The 16,057-nt window shown below is 37.0% G+C and overlaps 3 protein-coding genes across 3 annotated transcripts; all 3 read left to right on the top strand.

Annotated features, from left to right (window-relative positions):
• The first annotated feature begins 1,481 nt into the window (after positions 1–1,481).
• On the top strand, positions 1,482–5,192 carry LOC121890145 (C-type lectin BfL-1-like). The gene is made up of 6 exons (XM_042402431.1): positions 1,482–1,518; positions 1,923–2,261; positions 3,281–3,334; positions 4,748–4,836; positions 4,941–5,028; positions 5,126–5,192. The coding sequence occupies exons 1-6, from the start codon at positions 1,497–1,499 to the stop codon at positions 5,155–5,157; spliced, it is 624 nt and encodes a 207-aa protein (XP_042258365.1). The 5' UTR covers positions 1,482–1,496; the 3' UTR covers positions 5,158–5,192.
• A 1,950-nt stretch (positions 5,193–7,142) lies between these two features.
• On the top strand, positions 7,143–8,521 carry LOC121889965 (fucolectin-5-like). Its single transcript, XM_042402208.1, has 3 exons — positions 7,143–7,170; positions 7,602–7,884; positions 8,341–8,521. The coding sequence occupies exons 1-3, from the start codon at positions 7,143–7,145 to the stop codon at positions 8,519–8,521; spliced, it is 492 nt and encodes a 163-aa protein (XP_042258142.1).
• Positions 8,522–9,576: 1,055 nt separating this feature from the next.
• Positions 9,577–15,386, top strand: LOC121889964. Its single transcript, XM_042402207.1, has 9 exons — positions 9,577–9,785; positions 9,870–10,015; positions 10,225–10,378; positions 11,364–11,539; positions 12,009–12,389; positions 13,230–13,565; positions 14,273–14,358; positions 14,740–14,846; positions 15,216–15,386. The coding sequence occupies exons 1-9, from the start codon at positions 9,577–9,579 to the stop codon at positions 15,244–15,246; spliced, it is 1,626 nt and encodes a 541-aa protein (XP_042258141.1). The 3' UTR covers positions 15,247–15,386.
• Positions 15,387–16,057: the final 671 nt, after the last annotated feature.

The following is a 16,057-nucleotide window of genomic DNA, read 5'->3' as shown; positions in this document are numbered from 1 at the left end:
GTCTGTTTTTGCCTGCATGTAAAACTTTTGTAAAAATTTTATGTTGCTTTTTGCTTCTAATTCACAGGGACACTTTTTATCATTATGGAGGTCACACACCAGTTTGGTAAGAAAATATGTCTTTGTGCTAACTTGAACTTCAGCTTGTCATGCAATTTTGGAAACAAAAAAAAAAAAAAAAAAGAGTAATATGGGGCAGGTGTAGTTGTAAGACTTCACAAAACTACTATTACTATTATTACTATACTATTATTTCTGCTAGTAATACAACTCATACTAATTAAAAAAGATTGCTTAATATCAAATCTTCTGATTTTTTAACATGGTTTTGCCTGTTTTACAAACAAATCACTTATGCTTCCCATCTCAACTAATCATTTTACAAACTATGTTGCTGTAATTTTTAATTATTTTTTTTTCATCCCAGACATTCAGTGATTATTAATTTCTGTATAGTATGGAATATTATCTATTAACACACAATGGAACTGGGGTCTAAATTACATTACTGTTTTAAATTAATGCAGTGTCACCAAGCAACCATTATGTAACATGAACAAAAATGTAGACTTCATGTTCATTGTGATGGATTACACAACATAAACAGGTTCCAGATGTCTTTTAATTGATTAGGGGTGAAACTAATAGTTATTTTTTATTATTGATCAGGGTGCGTATTATTTTTTGCCTAAGTGATTAATAATTTGTTCTATAAATATGGAGAAATTGTGAAAAATGCCCATCACAATTACCCAGAACCCAAAGTGAAGTAGACCAACAGTCCAAACACTTGAGATATTCAGTTTACAATTATATAAAACAAAGAGAAGCTGCAAATCATCAAATTTGCGAAGCATAAACTAGCAAAAATTTGCTTAATAAATGACCAAAACTGTTAACTGATAAGATTTTTTTTGTTGATTGACTATTCAGTTAAATTCAGTTAAACTCCATAATTGATTTTTAAGTTATACAGAAATGACAGCAAACATAGGGCTGCCTGGAAATGACAAAACACAATTTGCAAAAATGTCAGCATCCATGATTTGTAATTAAGTCATGAAATATTAAAGCAACCAAGGGAGTTGTACTTTGGGGTCAGCAGAGAAAGCACTGCGTTAATATTGCTTTATCATACAGGCACCACATACTACATCCACCAGTACATCCTCATCACTAACTTGAAGATGAACTGGGTGGAAGCCCAGAGCTTCTGCAGAGCTCAGTACAGTGACCTCGCCACCATATACGTTGAGGACGACATAGACAGAATCAACAATATGCTCACAAACTGGGATGAGTCCTTCTGGATCGGTCTGTACGATGATGTCAATGGCTGGAAATGGTCTCTGGCGGGTGAACATTTCTACGCAGGTGTTGGGGAAGATTATAGACATTGGCAGGAAAATCAGCCAGACAACGCTGGGGCTGCCGAGCACTGCGTCTCCATGATGGAGGACGGCCTGTGGAGGGACAACAGCTGCACGCTCATCAAAATGCCTCTCATTTGTTTCAGAGGTGAGCGGTACCTGGCGAATGCTGAACTATTAACATTTACTCAAAACGAATTCCATCATTACAACAGTAGTCACGTCATTCTCACCAATCTGCTGCTCTGAGATTCTGTTTTGAACAAAAATATTGCTTTTATTTACAAATTATTATCACTTTGTTGTTTTTTTTTTGGTTTTACTGTCAATGAAACCTGACAATTCCTGCAGATTTTTCACATTAGCCTACCATGAAAGGCAGGGATGTGATTGTGAAAGTTGTTATTCAGCACAAATAAGCATTAAGAGGAATTGTCACAAACACACCAAACAGTACACTGTACAGATGAGTGTGAAAATGTATAAAATGAGTATGTACAAGTTGAAGATATGATTTATGATATTTCTCCTTTTTTCCCCCTCTACATGTAGATGATGCAGAGGTTCAGTATGTGCTGGTGACCGAGGAGAAGACTTGGTTTGAGGCTCAGAGCTACTGCAGGCAGCATCATACAGACCTAGTCAGTGTGAGGAGTCCAGCCGAGAATGAGGAGGTAAGGGATAGACTGTGGAACAACACCGGCGTGCAAGAGGCCTGGATTGGCCTGCACAGAGACTCCTGGAAGTGGTCGGACGGCAGCAGCTCCTCCTTCAGACACTGGTGGTGGTTAAAGCCCGATAATGTCAACAACTCTCAGGCTTGTGTTACCATGGAAAAAGGGAGTTGGAGCAATTGGAAATGTTCCACCAGATTCAACATTCTCTGCCAAAGTGAGCTCAAATACATGTTCTTTTGCTTTCCTAATTTTTTTCTTCTTTTGTCAGAGTTGTCCAGCACTTATCGTTTTTTGGCTTAAAGGAGAGGTTTACAATTGTTCAAGTCTGTCTTAAAACAACAGTCAGGTGTCCCTATGAACACTGAAAGAGGTTTTCCTTGCTGTAATCATCCCTCCTGTTCATACTGGCTATTAAAACACAAAATCCAGTGTCCATGCAGTCAGTTTGTGCAAAAGTGCATTTAAAAGTTGATCTGAAGCTTATATGAGGCTTCAGCAGTCTGAGTTAGTCATATCAAGTGGATATCTGCCACATTCTTTTGCCACGTCTTTTGAGCATTAAAATTCCCTCTTTGTTTTTTCTTGTTGAGCTGAGGTGGAAGTATAGTAACAAAAAGAAGGACTTTGGTACTAAAAATACTATAATGTTGAAAGATATCTACTTGATTTGACTCATTTGGACAGCTGAAATTTCATAGTAGCTTCAGATAAACATATAAATACATTTTTGCACAGAAGGAGGACTGTGGATTTTGTCCCCCATCACTTACATTGTAAGTGCATTATGAAGGGATCTTCTAATGGTCAGTATGAACAGGAGGAATGATTACGGCAAGAAAAACTTATTTCAATGTTCATTCGAGCACCTGATTATTGTTTTTTAGACAGACTTGCAAAATTGTTAAACCCTTCCCTAAGCATTCCTCCTTATCCCTGAATACAATGAATTACAATAATCCAACAAAGATGATAGATAAAAGCATGTACGACCGTCACAAGATCAGGTCACGAGAGAAAAGACTTGATTTTTGAGATAACTTCTTTTTCAAATGTGAGGTCACTGTCATGAAGTTGACAGATACCTGAGGGTGGCGCCACTTAGTTAAAGTTAAAATCACACAAAGGAGAAAAAGTCATATATAAACAACTGTTACTGGTTGCTATTTTAATTCTCACAACTGTCTAACCCCTCTCTCCCCATCTGTGTTTCACTTTCTTTCCTCTTTCTAACAGAAATAACTGAAGTGACACCAACTCCAGTGACTGAACCCACCACCATCAGACCAGGTAGATGATTCCACCTGCAACCTGTTCAGTTCAGTTCAGTCACTTTATTATCCCAGATGGGAAACTTGCAGTCAGGGGCACAAGATAAAACAAACAACACAAGTACAAAAACAAAAATAAAAGACAAAAACAGAAAAACAGAAATACAGAACACAATAATACAACAAAACAATCTCTAAAATGCTAAATTACATGTGCAAATTAAGCAGGGTTATTGCACAGGGAACAAAGGAGTTTTTACTCCTGAGGGAAGAGTTTCAAACTCAAAGTGAAGGGGCCGGTTTGTGCAGTCTAATATAGACCTGGCGTTGTGGGAACCTGCTGGTCAAAGATAGCCATCGGGGGGTCTGAGGGACAACTATCACTTTACCAGCCACCTTCTCAATATAGCTAAGGGTGATTTTTGTCCTCGATGTTCAAGTTACCATACCAAGCAATCATAGAAAAAGTAATCACAGATTCAATAAATGAACTGTAAAACAAAGACATAATTTTCCTATCTACATTAAAAGCATTTAACTTCCTAAGAAAGTGCAAACGTTGCTGTCCCTTCTTACAGACCGCATCCACATTGGCATCAAACTTCTGTTTTTTTATCAATGATTGTTCCAAGACATTTATAATGATCTACAAACCCCAATTCCCGTGATGAAGGTTTGAGATGGTGGGTGGGATGATGTCCTTCTAAAATCAATGACCATATCCTTGGTCTTTGTGGCATTTAATTGGAGAAAGGCCTCATCACATCATTTGACAAACTCATGCTCAGATTCATCTTTATGTAGCAGGCTGATGATAACTGTATCATCAACCTGAGTTCAGGTTAATTGTTATATCACCTGCTTATAAACTTGTAAGTCTGCAGCAGTGGAAGAAGAAGTATTCACATGTATTATTTAAGTAAAAATAGTGATACAGCAGTATTCATTGCAGTATTTGTTATTACTGATACATAAATCTGTAAGCAATAATGTGTATTTCATAGGCCCATCATATGTGTTGTAGTTCACATCACCATCAGCAAAATAACTAGTAACAACAGCAAATGTGCAAAATTTCTCATTAAATACAGCAAAGTAGAAGTATTATGTACTGTAACATAACATGGAAACACTCAAGTGAATTAAAAGTACTTTAAAATTGTATGTAAATATAGTAATTCAGTAAATATAATTAGTTACAGTCAACCATTGCACCGCAATATGAAGATATCTTGCCAACATGAAACAAGAGTTAAAGAGCAAAAGTCAAAAACACCAAACAAGACGTGATGAAGGAGGATTTTCAACAAAGGACAACAAGTTTCTTTTTTTATTAATGGCTTATAACTGATCTGTTTAACGTTAGTAAAAGTTTTATTAACCATTAATAAGTTACGTCCTTCATATCATGTAAGTGTGTGATTTTTTCCAGCTGTTCAGAAAAGGACAACCGTGAAGATAAAGTTTCAGACTGACTCTGACCTGAAAGATCCCAACATCAGACACAAAGTCTTACAGCAGGTACAATAAGCAGCGCTGTTCTGTGTTTAGTTAGCTGCTTGGAAATATTTCCACTGCACTCACAGCAACACAGCGGCTTTCTTCTCCTTTTTTTTTGTCTTTAGCTCGAGGCAGCATTTAACTCGCAGGGCTTAACTGATGTCAAACTGTACTGGAGGACGTTAAGTGTGGAGCCGCGGCCACAAAAAAGAAGTAAGGATTTTAAACAAAACAGCATAATTGTGGTCGACTTCACAGCAGCAATGTTTGTGACTAAATGATTTGTTCTCATGTATTGTGTGTTTTTCAGCAACAGATGCGTGTGGAGAGGGAATAAAGTAGAACAAGGACTGGAGAGAAAACATGAAAACAAGAAAGAGACCATGATAATTGCAGTTTTGGTCTTTTTTTGTTGTTTTAAACATTTTCTACATTCTTTGTTAGCAAAAAATTTGAAGATTTAATTCATTGGGTATCCGAAATTATTGTTTTGTTTGCCTTTGTTGATCAGTTTGTCTGTCTGAATTATCTACCTCATACAATTCACTGAAATGGACAAAGTAGTAAAATGTGAAGCAGTATGATGACAGAATTTTAGGCAGGATTTTATTTAGATTTTTCATCTTTTGTGATCATGTCTACTTAAAATATTTTAATAATTCTATGGAAACATAATCTGAGATGTAATCAATAAAGAAATCAATGTAAAACACTGGGAAATTTGATAGCAGCCTTGCGATGAATTTCTTTTGCAGCCAGCTAAAGTGCCTAAAACATCCAAAGAACATGACGAAGTTAATGAAAATTTGTACACTTGACCTTGTAAGCTGAGGTGTGTTGGTTTGCAAGTCAAAGCGCTCCACCCATTTATTTGCACATGTGCTAATCAAATGATTAAATCAAAATTGAGCCTCCAAGCAGAAAAGTCACATGAAGGACATCCAGCTGAGTTTAAGAGAGAAACTGAGAAAATCCAACTTCATCAACGTCAAGGATCATTTTAGGATCTCACTGTTTTATATCGGTTAATTTGAACATTTGTCTTCATATAGAAGTGCTCTATATCGAGGAAAAGTGACACTTCTACAAATCACTGCACACTAACTCACTTTTGATTATTATATAATACATATTCATTAATTTAAGAGATTTATCTCCAACATAGCTACATTAAAAATCTGTTCTGAAATACAAAACAGTTATTATGGTAATATTTTTACATATTATATGTTTTTTTAAAAAACCCAACATACAATAACATACCGTCTAATATGACAGTTTTGAAAGTTGTGTAGATATCAATACATTTAGTGAAAAACAAAAAGAGGAAAAAAACCATCAGTAAAACTGCTCTGACGGAAGATGAGGTCAAGATATCAAGTACCAAATGTCTCACAGACCAGTATACGCACACACTAATTCACACAATAATCTCTTGTATTCACTGGTAGCACAATATTATCTTCAATCTGTGATCAGTGAACCGATCCTCCCCTCCTCTTTTTCTAACATTTCAACACAGTCCAGTCAAGTCAGTTTTATCACAAATCACACATTTGCCTCAGGGGGATTTACAATCTTTACAGCGATACAACATCCTTTATCCTTAGACCCTCAGACCCTTTGGATAAGGAAAAACTCCCCCAAAAACCCTTTAACTTGGAAAAGAATAGAAGAAACACCAGGAAGAGCAAAAGAGGAGGGTTCCCTCCCCAGGACGAATAGATATGCAATAGATGTTGTTTGTACAGAGTAGACCAAGATAGCAAACTTACAGAAATACAGCATGAAAAAACTGTGAAAAATGTGTTTCTAATAATTTATAATATGATTAGAATATTATACAGACTTTTGGGCAATTTCATGTTGACAGATTTAAAAACATGTTTTATAACTGTAGATGACCTTCCAGTAGACTAGACATGCCCAGGCCCCATACAGTCAATACTGTACTTCATTTTTATTTTGAATGAGGGCTTTGATTTTGTATTATGAAAACACACTTGATCTGACCGCCAATCACCAAAGGTATTGCCAAACCCACCAAAAGGCTGTTTTTTTTAGAATCACTAGAGCCAGACTCACATTTTGAAGGTGAAGGTGGTTTGCATTTATTTGCATATCAGTATTCTCAAAAACACATCCAGCAGGAATCCAGTAGAGGGTAGTGTGTATAAAAGCAACTTAACTTAGTGCTGTGCGTTGACATCTAAACATTATAAGGGCAAGTTTTGGGTCTCAGCTCATTTTTGATATTTAGAGGTTTTAAAACATGCAGTGTGTTACAGCATAATGAAAACATATTTCCTACAATTTTCCTATAGATCATGGAGTGGAAATACATGTTTATTTGGGGTAAGTCATACTATTATGTTTTTGAATGTGTGGAAAAAGAGGGAAAAAAGAAAATAATTTACATTTTTTTTCCTAAATTTATGTATTTATTTTGTCAGTGTGCACACACACACATGTGTATATGTATGTTAACAATGTTCTATAAGTTTTATGTCAGTGTTAAACTTTATTTTAGGGTCTATCCTCAGTTTGAGGGTTACTCAACAGGCAGGTAAGGAAATCATCAGTATTAAAATTGTTTGTTAGTGGCAATAAACAATTATGAACCACAATAAGTTACTGATAGTCTTGACATTATTTTTTTAAATTGTATTTTCCCCCTTTAATTTTACATCATGTTTACGATTGTCCTCTCTGCAAACGTGTACTTGGTTGCATATCTGCTACCGAGGTGGATTACTGTCATCTTTACCACTGTCCTAACTCTCCAGTTGATGTGGCCCTGAGTGGAGTTGCCACACAGTCGTCAGTCTTGAACAACTCCTGCCCACCGAGCTTTGTGATTAATGGAGAACCTAATGCACACAATGACTCTCGAAGCTGTAGTGCCACTCTGTTCGAGACCAACCCCTGGTGGAGGTTGGACATGCGAGGTCCTTATGCAGTTGCATCAGTTGAAGTCATCCGGAGATCGGACTGCTGTACTGATGAGATAGATGGGGCTGAAATCCGCATTGGTGACTCAGTAGAGAACAATGGCAACAACAATCCCAGGTGATGCAAATGGGTTACACTGCTACTGAGTGAATTTTACTGAAGCAATATGCCAACATATCAGTAAATATTTGCAAAATGACATCATCATCAATTCAAAATATGCACTGACTTGCCAATTTATTAGGTACTCTTTAAATACTTAATTTTTTTAAGACTGTTAAGATAGGTGTTGATGCGGGGTCTATAGATTGAGTCACTGTTGAATTGTTTTGCATTAAATTTGAAGATGTTGTGAATGTTTTATCCTGTGGGATGGACAACTACCGTACAACATCGAAAGAGTTACCTTAAAGGGAAACTGATAAGTTTCATACAAGCTAGATTTACTGCAGGAGTGTTTCAATCAGCTGCACCTAATAAACTGACTACTTAATTGTATTTACTGCTTCTTCATGTTAAAAAACTAAATTTCTCTTTCTTTTCTTTTAATGTCTGCCCCTCCTTCTCTCTCAGGTGTGCAGTCATCACCATAAACGATTCCCCTTACATGACCTTCAACTGCAACAAGATGAAAGGACGTTACATCAACATATACCTCCCCGGAGAAGTGAAGAGACTTCACCTTTGTGAGGTCAAAGTGTATGCTAATGCCCTTGTCAGCGGAGGTAACGTAACACTGAGCAAGGACATCTGAAGTTGATTCATTTTTGCGGTGGTTCCCCTACTGGCAGAAAGTCAACAAAGGACACATCAGCTGGGAAATATGAATGTCTGTACTAAAATTTGTGCCAATCATCAGTCCCTTGAATCCCAACGACAACAGGATTTTCTCCAAAATTCAAATCTTTATAAAATCCTGTCAAAAATAATTCTCTCATCTCTCATTGGTGTGTGGCATTCATGATTTAAAATTATATTATTTTTTAGACATTTATGTCTGGTTTTAAGCTGATGCAGAGTACACAAAATGTTATTCAGTTTATACTCCTCAAGATCCTTTCTTTAAAATAGCATGTTTGGTGAGAAGACACTATTGTTTTAGGTGTTTGGTCACTAGCTGCCTGGTCGAGGAATGGAAATGTCAGTCTGATTGGTGTCTCATCACTTTGCTTGAGACTGAAATATTTCAACAACGTTTGGATCCGTTGTCATTAAACTTTGTACAGACACTCATAGTCCCCAAAGCATGAAGCCATGACTTCAATGATCCCCTGACATTTCCTTTAGTGCCACCTTGGGGTTGACGATATTGGTGCTGACAGTTATTGGATGGATTGCATTAAAATTTGGTACTGATATAAATAGTGCTCAAATGAATCCCCATGAAGTTTTCATTTATCCAGTGAAATATCTCTAAATCCACATCATGGATTGGCACAAATTTTGGTACAGACATTCATATTTCCCCAATGATGTGTCCTTTGTTTATCCCCTGACTTTTCTGTTGCTAGCTCCACCAGCACGTTGACCTTAGTGGTCTGAAGCGAAATATCTTGACAACCACTGGATGGATAGACAATTTGGTTTTCTTTACAATGAGCTATATGGCCTCACAGAGCTGCTAGTGTGGGCGTAGACTCTTGGTATTGTTGTACTGTACTTTGGCAGGAAGATGATTGCTTTGGTTTTCCATAACTTAGTCATTTTCTTCATCTTTTTATTACTATGCTACTCCTGCCAGCTAATATTGCGCCGAGAGGAATAGCTGAGCAGTCTTCAGGACCAGTTTCAGGAGCAGCTGCTCCAAAAATGGCCATTGATGAACGCCCAGGGTCAAGGGGTCAAAAACCAACCTGTACCTCTGTCCCACTGCAAGACAACCCCTGGTGGCGAGTGGACCTGAGAAATATCTATCGCATAACTGCGGTGTCTGTCTTCAGCACTGGAGACTGCTGTTCAGAAGAGCTGAACCGTGCTGAGGTCCGCATCGGTTTCAGCATGCAAACCAAAAACCAAAGGTGATCTTAGTAGGAACAAAAGAGAAATCACACTAGCCACTTTGACTCCCTTTTTTTCTCACTTATACTTCCTCCTTCTGTCAGGTGTGCTGTCATCTCCATTACAGAGGGACAAAGCAAATACACCTACCAATGTGGAATAATGGAAGGTCGCTTTGTTCATGTTGTCCTTCCTGGACTACAGAAGACTTTGTCTTTTTGTGAAATACACGTGTATGGTCATGTGCTTGGTAAGCTCCACACACCATCAAAAAAGAGAAAAAATTCACATTAAAATAAAAATAGATTTCTATTTTTGTGTGGAAGAACAAAATGCATGACAACAAAAATGACTACAAAAGGCCTGCCATGTTTTCATCTTTGCTTCTCTTACTGTCTCTTGTACATGAAAACACAGAGAAAAGTTATTCATCCTCTTTTATTCCTTTCTTCTCACTAGACAATGTGGCTTTGAGAGGAGTGGCTTTTCTATCTTCCAGGAAATGGAGAACAGCGGGTTATGCCAGCAGTGTCATAGATGGTAATCAGATTTCCACCTGCAGCGCAACTAAGGACAAACCCGGACAGTGGGTGAAAGTGGATCTACTGGTTCCGTACAATGTGACTATAATTCAACTTGTCTTGAAAAAGGGCTGCTGCATTGTTAAGGTCCAAGTGGACAATTCAAGGTGAATAATGATCTTTCAGAACATGGTTGGACATCCTCCAATTGTAAATATTCTTTCAGACGATCTCCCACAGAAGATGCAGAGAGATGCTGGTCTTCATAGTGAAAAGGGGATGGTGCAGAAGAAGCATTTGTTGGTACTCAATAAACAGGCTTCACAAACATACTTAATTTAGAGGTAACACTAGAGGTATGTGTTTAATTTAAAAATAGGGAGAAATCGGCCATTGTTCAGAACCCAATCCAGATTTTAGTCATGGACTTCTCATCTCTTTTCTGAGGGCACATCACCTCTCATTTCTTTACAGATGCTTGGAGGGCCAGTCACTGTTGAAAGTGTCCCTGACTGTTGTATTGTTGGTTTTGAAAAGATTTCTTACTGTTTGAGCATGTGAAGGGGGATTTTCATTGCCTTCAGACTGTCCAAATGATGCATTTTATAGCACATAACCAGTTTTACTGCGGAACAATGGCAATGACAATCCAGAATTAGGAAAGGATTCATAGGATGTTACATATGAAGTTACAGGAAGAATCATCATTCTTGCTATGTCTCTTAATTTTCTTTAGAAGAAGACAAAACCTCAAATTGTATTCATAAAATTTGACTTTTAAACACAGTTTTGTGTGAACTTGCAAATTAAAATGCACACTGTACCCAATAGACATGGTGTTAAGAACAACAACCATTTTTCTGATATCTGATCAGACCTTTTGATATCAAAGTCATGTCTCTTGTAAACACCGTAGGTCCAAGTCCACACATACAGTAAAACCATCACAAAATTTAAAAAAAAGTGGATCCAAAAATGGATAAATCCAATAGAAAGGTTAAAATGACAGGTTGGCATTATTAATATATATATATATATATAATATATATTAATATATTAATTCACTTTACTTTTCAGTTGTCGGTACATCCCAAGCCGTACACATTCTCTCGCCACCGTGGACTGTGGGGGGATTGAGGGTCGCTACGTGACTGTAGTCCAACCTGATGTACCACTAACTCTGTGTGAGGTGGAGGTCTACAGCACCTGGGAGAATCCTGTAAATAAAGTCCCTCAGTGGCCTCCGCCCAGTGGTAATCAGATTATGTTGCTTTACAAAATCCTTACAGTGCAAAATTCCAACTGGAGATGGGACAATCATCACATTTGCAGATGATGCTGTCATTTACATTATTATCTTGTTGAGAATAGTCCTTGTTTTTAAGTGTCACTGCCAAGGTTACTGTAGTGGTAGTGGCTGATTCTATACTTATGGATACCTAGTGTTGAGCAGTAATACATTTCTTTGTTACTCATTACAGTAATGTGATTAGTACTTGTTTGCCGTCGTACTGGTAGTTTGATGTAGAGTTTGGTCTGTAGGTTCAGTGAACAGACTAGTTTGGTGCATATTTTTAGATTTATTGAAAGTGTTCTTATGGATGAGATTTCATCAAACCCACTGGAAGAGGTTTGCATCAGGCATTCATGCCAATCCTTTATAGCCACATAATGCTTTTAACAAATAATAAACAAATTATTGCTGAATTATATTTTTTACAGATCACTGCCCCTCCACTTCTTGCAGTCGTGACTACATTTTTGTTCATGATCAGCCTAAGACATGGTTTGAAGCTCAGACTTACTGCAGAGACCGGTACACTGACCTGGCCACCATCAACAATGCTCAAGACATGAACAAGGTCATGAACAAAATGGAAAACGATTTTAGCGACTTTTGGATTGGGCTATATGAAGATGCAGTGACCTGGAAGTGGTCTCTGTCAGATGAGGGTTACTACAATGATAATGAAGCAGAGTTCAGGAACTGGGGTGAAGGTGAACCCAACGAGAGTGACATTCAGCGCTGTGCTGTCATTCAAGACAAGGGGGACTGGAAAGACCGGGACTGCAGCTTACTGAATGTCTTCTTATGCTTTGATGGTAATGTTATTAGTAATGTTATTTACATATTACATTTCTTTACTTCCAAAATGTGTTGATTGTCGTTCTGCCTGTATCTGTTGGTCTCAGTTGTCTCCAAGGAATATCCAACATGTTTATAGGACCTCTATGGTTACAAATCATGGATATTATCAAGGCTTCTCCAAAACAGACCATAAGATTTTAGATTTCATCCTCCCTTTCAGGCAGCCACTGATTTCTGTTTGTTGGAGCACACTATGAAAATCAACAAAAATGGGACCTTGCTTGAGATACTGTTGTATTATTTTTGTCTTGTGGTCAGGTGCTATTTTAGAAACTCACTGTTTGTACATTCAAAATGGTCAAATGATAATTATCCTGATAGCCATGTTTGCCTATTGTTGCATGAAAACTCAGTTAGAACCAGGAACTCTTCTTAAATCTTTTGTTGGTGATTTACAGCACACAAGAATTTATTGTTGACCAAAAAGCATCACACTGATGATGTTGCAGGGAAATCTAATCCAAATGACAAAAAAGATAACATGGACTTTGTACAAAGCCATGAAATTTCAGATATGTGTCCTTGAATGCACCAACAGAGAAATATTTTAAACAGTCCCTATACTTGCAACACTGGTATAATCAACAATAATGTAATTTTTAGATGAAAAAAGATAAGGTTCATTATTAAGTTTGTTTTTGGGTGTGTGTGAGATGTGTGTGCATGTAAGTCCAATTCTATGGCCCTTTAAATAAATATTGAAAAAACATTAGACTACAGCACCACTTTGAGCTCAGTCAGACTTTTAAAATTATATTTACAGTATGTCATCATGATTATTTCTGTGGTGACAGGCCGAGATGGTGTGCCAGAGAATAAGATTCTTGTGGAAACACCAATGAACTGGACCGACGCTCAGCGCTACTGCAGGCAATACCACACAGACCTGGTCAGTGTGAGGAACCTACCTGAGAACCAGGAGATCCAGAGCATGGTGCCGTCAAGAGAGCAGGCCTGGATCGGCCTGTTTGAAGACTCCTGGAAGTGGTCTGATGGGAGAAAATCCTCATTCAGATACTGGCAGGAGGGGCAACCCGACAGTTTAGGAGAGGGTCCAAACTGTGCTCATGTTAACGGTGGAGAATGGAGTGCAAGGTCATGCAACACTAAATCAATGTTTCTCTGCTACTGTAAGTGTTATACAAGCTTATGTAAGCTCCATATCACTGTTTAAGCAATTAATTGATTAATAATTTGACAAAAAGTAATTTATCAAGCAAAAATGTCCAACATTTGCTGATTACAGCTTCTCAAATGTTAGGCTTTGCGGCTTTTCTTTCTTTTATTTATTTATTTTTTCCAGTTTTGACACTGTAAAGTCAATATATTTAGGGTTGGTTGGTTGAACAAAATATTTTTTTAAATTGTCAACTTGGAATCTGATAACTGATAATGATAAACAATCATTAGTTGCAACCCTGCTTTGCAATATAAACATACTGTGTCACGGTACTGTAATATAAATAACACAAGTTCACAACTTCAGTATCCCAGTCTGTTATTTATTGTTACCACCTGCCCAGCATTCATGGAAAATGAAAAAATAAGATTTTTTATAGCAAGTTGAATTAATCTGTATTAAAAACACTTTTTTAGCTACATAAATTGGCAGCCCTTTGCAGCATTGTTTAGACAAACATAATATATTTGTCACATGAAGAGAAAAACATTAGATATAAACAATATTATCTATTGTAAACATGTATAAAGTTTCTGTTAGTTAATTAATTTTATTGCGCAATGAAATGAACCAAACTCAAAAGCTGCTTCATTTTTCTGTTGTGTATATGCTTCGGAAAATGGTCAGTACTGACGTAAATGTATGTAATTTGTATAGTTATCTTTAAGAAGAAATCTGTGGTGAGGATCCAGTCTGACTTTGACATGAGTGACCCTGTCATCCAACAACAAATCTTGAAACAGGTAAGAAATGTTCCTGAGATAACATTTCATATGTGCATTTGTTAATTCAACCCACTGTGTGAGGGCATGGAGTAAAGGACATTCAAGCACAAGTGCTGATTACCAAGCTTCTGTCTCATATGAGTAGCAGTGTTTTTAATTGTGATTAAACAACTTATTTATTGTGCTAGTAGGTTTAAAATAGCCATAGCGATATAGTAACAACACTATACAACCATAAGATTTTTCTTATTTTAACCTGTACAGTAGTTTTCTTTTCAAGCTTTTTATTTTCCCACTTTAGTGTGATACACTGTATCATGTTCTTCCATTAGTGGTTAGTGAAGTTGTATCAGTGAAAGAAATGTGCATATTTATATACAGTATGTGCATGATTCCTAGATGGAGGCAGAGATGACAAAAAAGGGCATCAGTGATATCAAGATCAGCTGGAGGATGTCTGGAGGTCTGGAGAAGGCCACACAAACGAGGAGAATAAAGGAAGCACAGTATGTCAAATTGAATTTTCCATTTTTTCCTTACAATATATTGTTGTTGTCACACTCTTAAAACTTATTCCCCTCTTCAAGAAGCACTTGTTAAATCTTAAAATTCACTTATTTTCTTTGGGTTTTTCTTGATGGTTTTTATACTGTTTGTTGTCTCCTCTGTTTCTCTTATTCCCTTTCTTTTTTGTCCTTTCTGTAAAGCATGTTATAACTACTGTTTTGAAAAGTGCTACATCTCTATTCAATGCCATCAACACTTTAGACAGTCATAACCCCAATATATGTTCTCACTGTGCTGTTCCTCATGATTTCCTGTGGAGGGAGTCAGACTACACAGTGTGTGTGATGGTTCTCTCTTTTGTCCAACAGGTGTGTGGCACCGGAGGGAGGTGAAACATGAATCCTGCTACTCTGACTGGTTGAAGAATGTGGCCTACTAGTGGACTGTGTGCACTAGAGGAGTGGCCAGGGAAAGTAGAGTAAGATCACGATAGAGTGTGATCAAATGCAGTATTTTTAACCTTTGCTTTTTAGTTTATTTCATGTAAGTGGATGCAAAGCATGTGCACAGCTGCTTTGGTCATGTGTTGATACATTTCACTCTTTTGCAAAGCCATGATATCATGATAAAATCAGTTATAACAACATTATTATTATTGTTGTGATTATTATTACATTTTTGGCATTCACAGATGTTGTGGTACCATGTATCCTTGTGCAAAAAAAGTTGAAAAAGTTGAGTTAAAACTGGTTTTACACTTTAATGTTACATGTTAGAGAAGCAAAATTACATGCAACTTAATTAATGTATGTCCTAACTGTTTTTACTCCTCTTTAACTCTACTTTATGCATTTGAACTTTACAATTTGGTCATAATAATCTATAACGCATTCTATTTTTGATGCCTCAGTTGGGAATTTTAAATAGCAAGTTAAAAGATGAGGCTGGTGACATTCTGTATATTTCTTATACTCAACAAATCCCACAAAAACACCTAAACCAGCAATGAATTAACATATATTTCCTGTGTGTACAAAGCCTCATATAGCTTATTCTTCTGTGTCATATGGCTCCATTGTTGTCCAAAAACATGTCAGTAAACCACACTGTTGCACTGGGTGACATCTTCCTTCATTAACATGAACATGAAGTTTATTTTTTAGTCATTCACACATACACCATCCTGCTGCAGTAAATACTCACTAGAGCG

This window comes from Thunnus maccoyii, chromosome 22, assembly GCF_910596095.1.
Source record: "Thunnus maccoyii chromosome 22, fThuMac1.1, whole genome shotgun sequence".
Classification (NCBI taxonomy): Eukaryota; Metazoa; Chordata; class Actinopteri; order Scombriformes; family Scombridae; genus Thunnus; species Thunnus maccoyii.
This window is presented reverse-complemented; position numbering and strand designations above follow the sequence as displayed.

What these genes read in the sequence shown, in the direction of transcription:
- LOC121890145 (XM_042402431.1), top strand. Translation starts at nt 1,497, where the DNA reads ATGCCTCTCATTTGTTTCAGAG. An exon ending in ATTCAACATTCTCTGCCAAA is followed by an intron (nt 2,262 to 3,280) that starts GTGAGCTCAAAT and finishes TCTTTCTAACAG; the next exon opens with AAATAACTGAAGTGACACCA. An exon ending in GCCGCGGCCACAAAAAAGAA is followed by an intron (nt 5,029 to 5,125) that starts GTAAGGATTTTA and finishes TGTGTTTTTCAG; the next exon opens with CAACAGATGCGTGTGGAGAG.
- LOC121889965 (XM_042402208.1), top strand. Translation starts at nt 7,143, where the DNA reads ATGGAGTGGAAATACATGTTTATTTGGG. An exon ending in GAAATACATGTTTATTTGGG is followed by an intron (nt 7,171 to 7,601) that starts GTAAGTCATACT and finishes CTAACTCTCCAG; the next exon opens with TTGATGTGGCCCTGAGTGGA. An exon ending in AATGGCAACAACAATCCCAG is followed by an intron (nt 7,885 to 8,340) that starts GTGATGCAAATG and finishes CTTCTCTCTCAG; the next exon opens with GTGTGCAGTCATCACCATAA.
- LOC121889964 (XM_042402207.1), top strand. Translation starts at nt 9,577, where the DNA reads ATGGCCATTGATGAACGCCCAGGGTCAAGGGGTCAAAAACCAACCTGT. An exon ending in AAAGTGGATCTACTGGTTCC is followed by an intron (nt 10,379 to 11,363) that starts GTACAATGTGAC and finishes TTTACTTTTCAG; the next exon opens with TTGTCGGTACATCCCAAGCC. An exon ending in TCAGTGGCCTCCGCCCAGTG is followed by an intron (nt 11,540 to 12,008) that starts GTAATCAGATTA and finishes TATTTTTTACAG; the next exon opens with ATCACTGCCCCTCCACTTCT.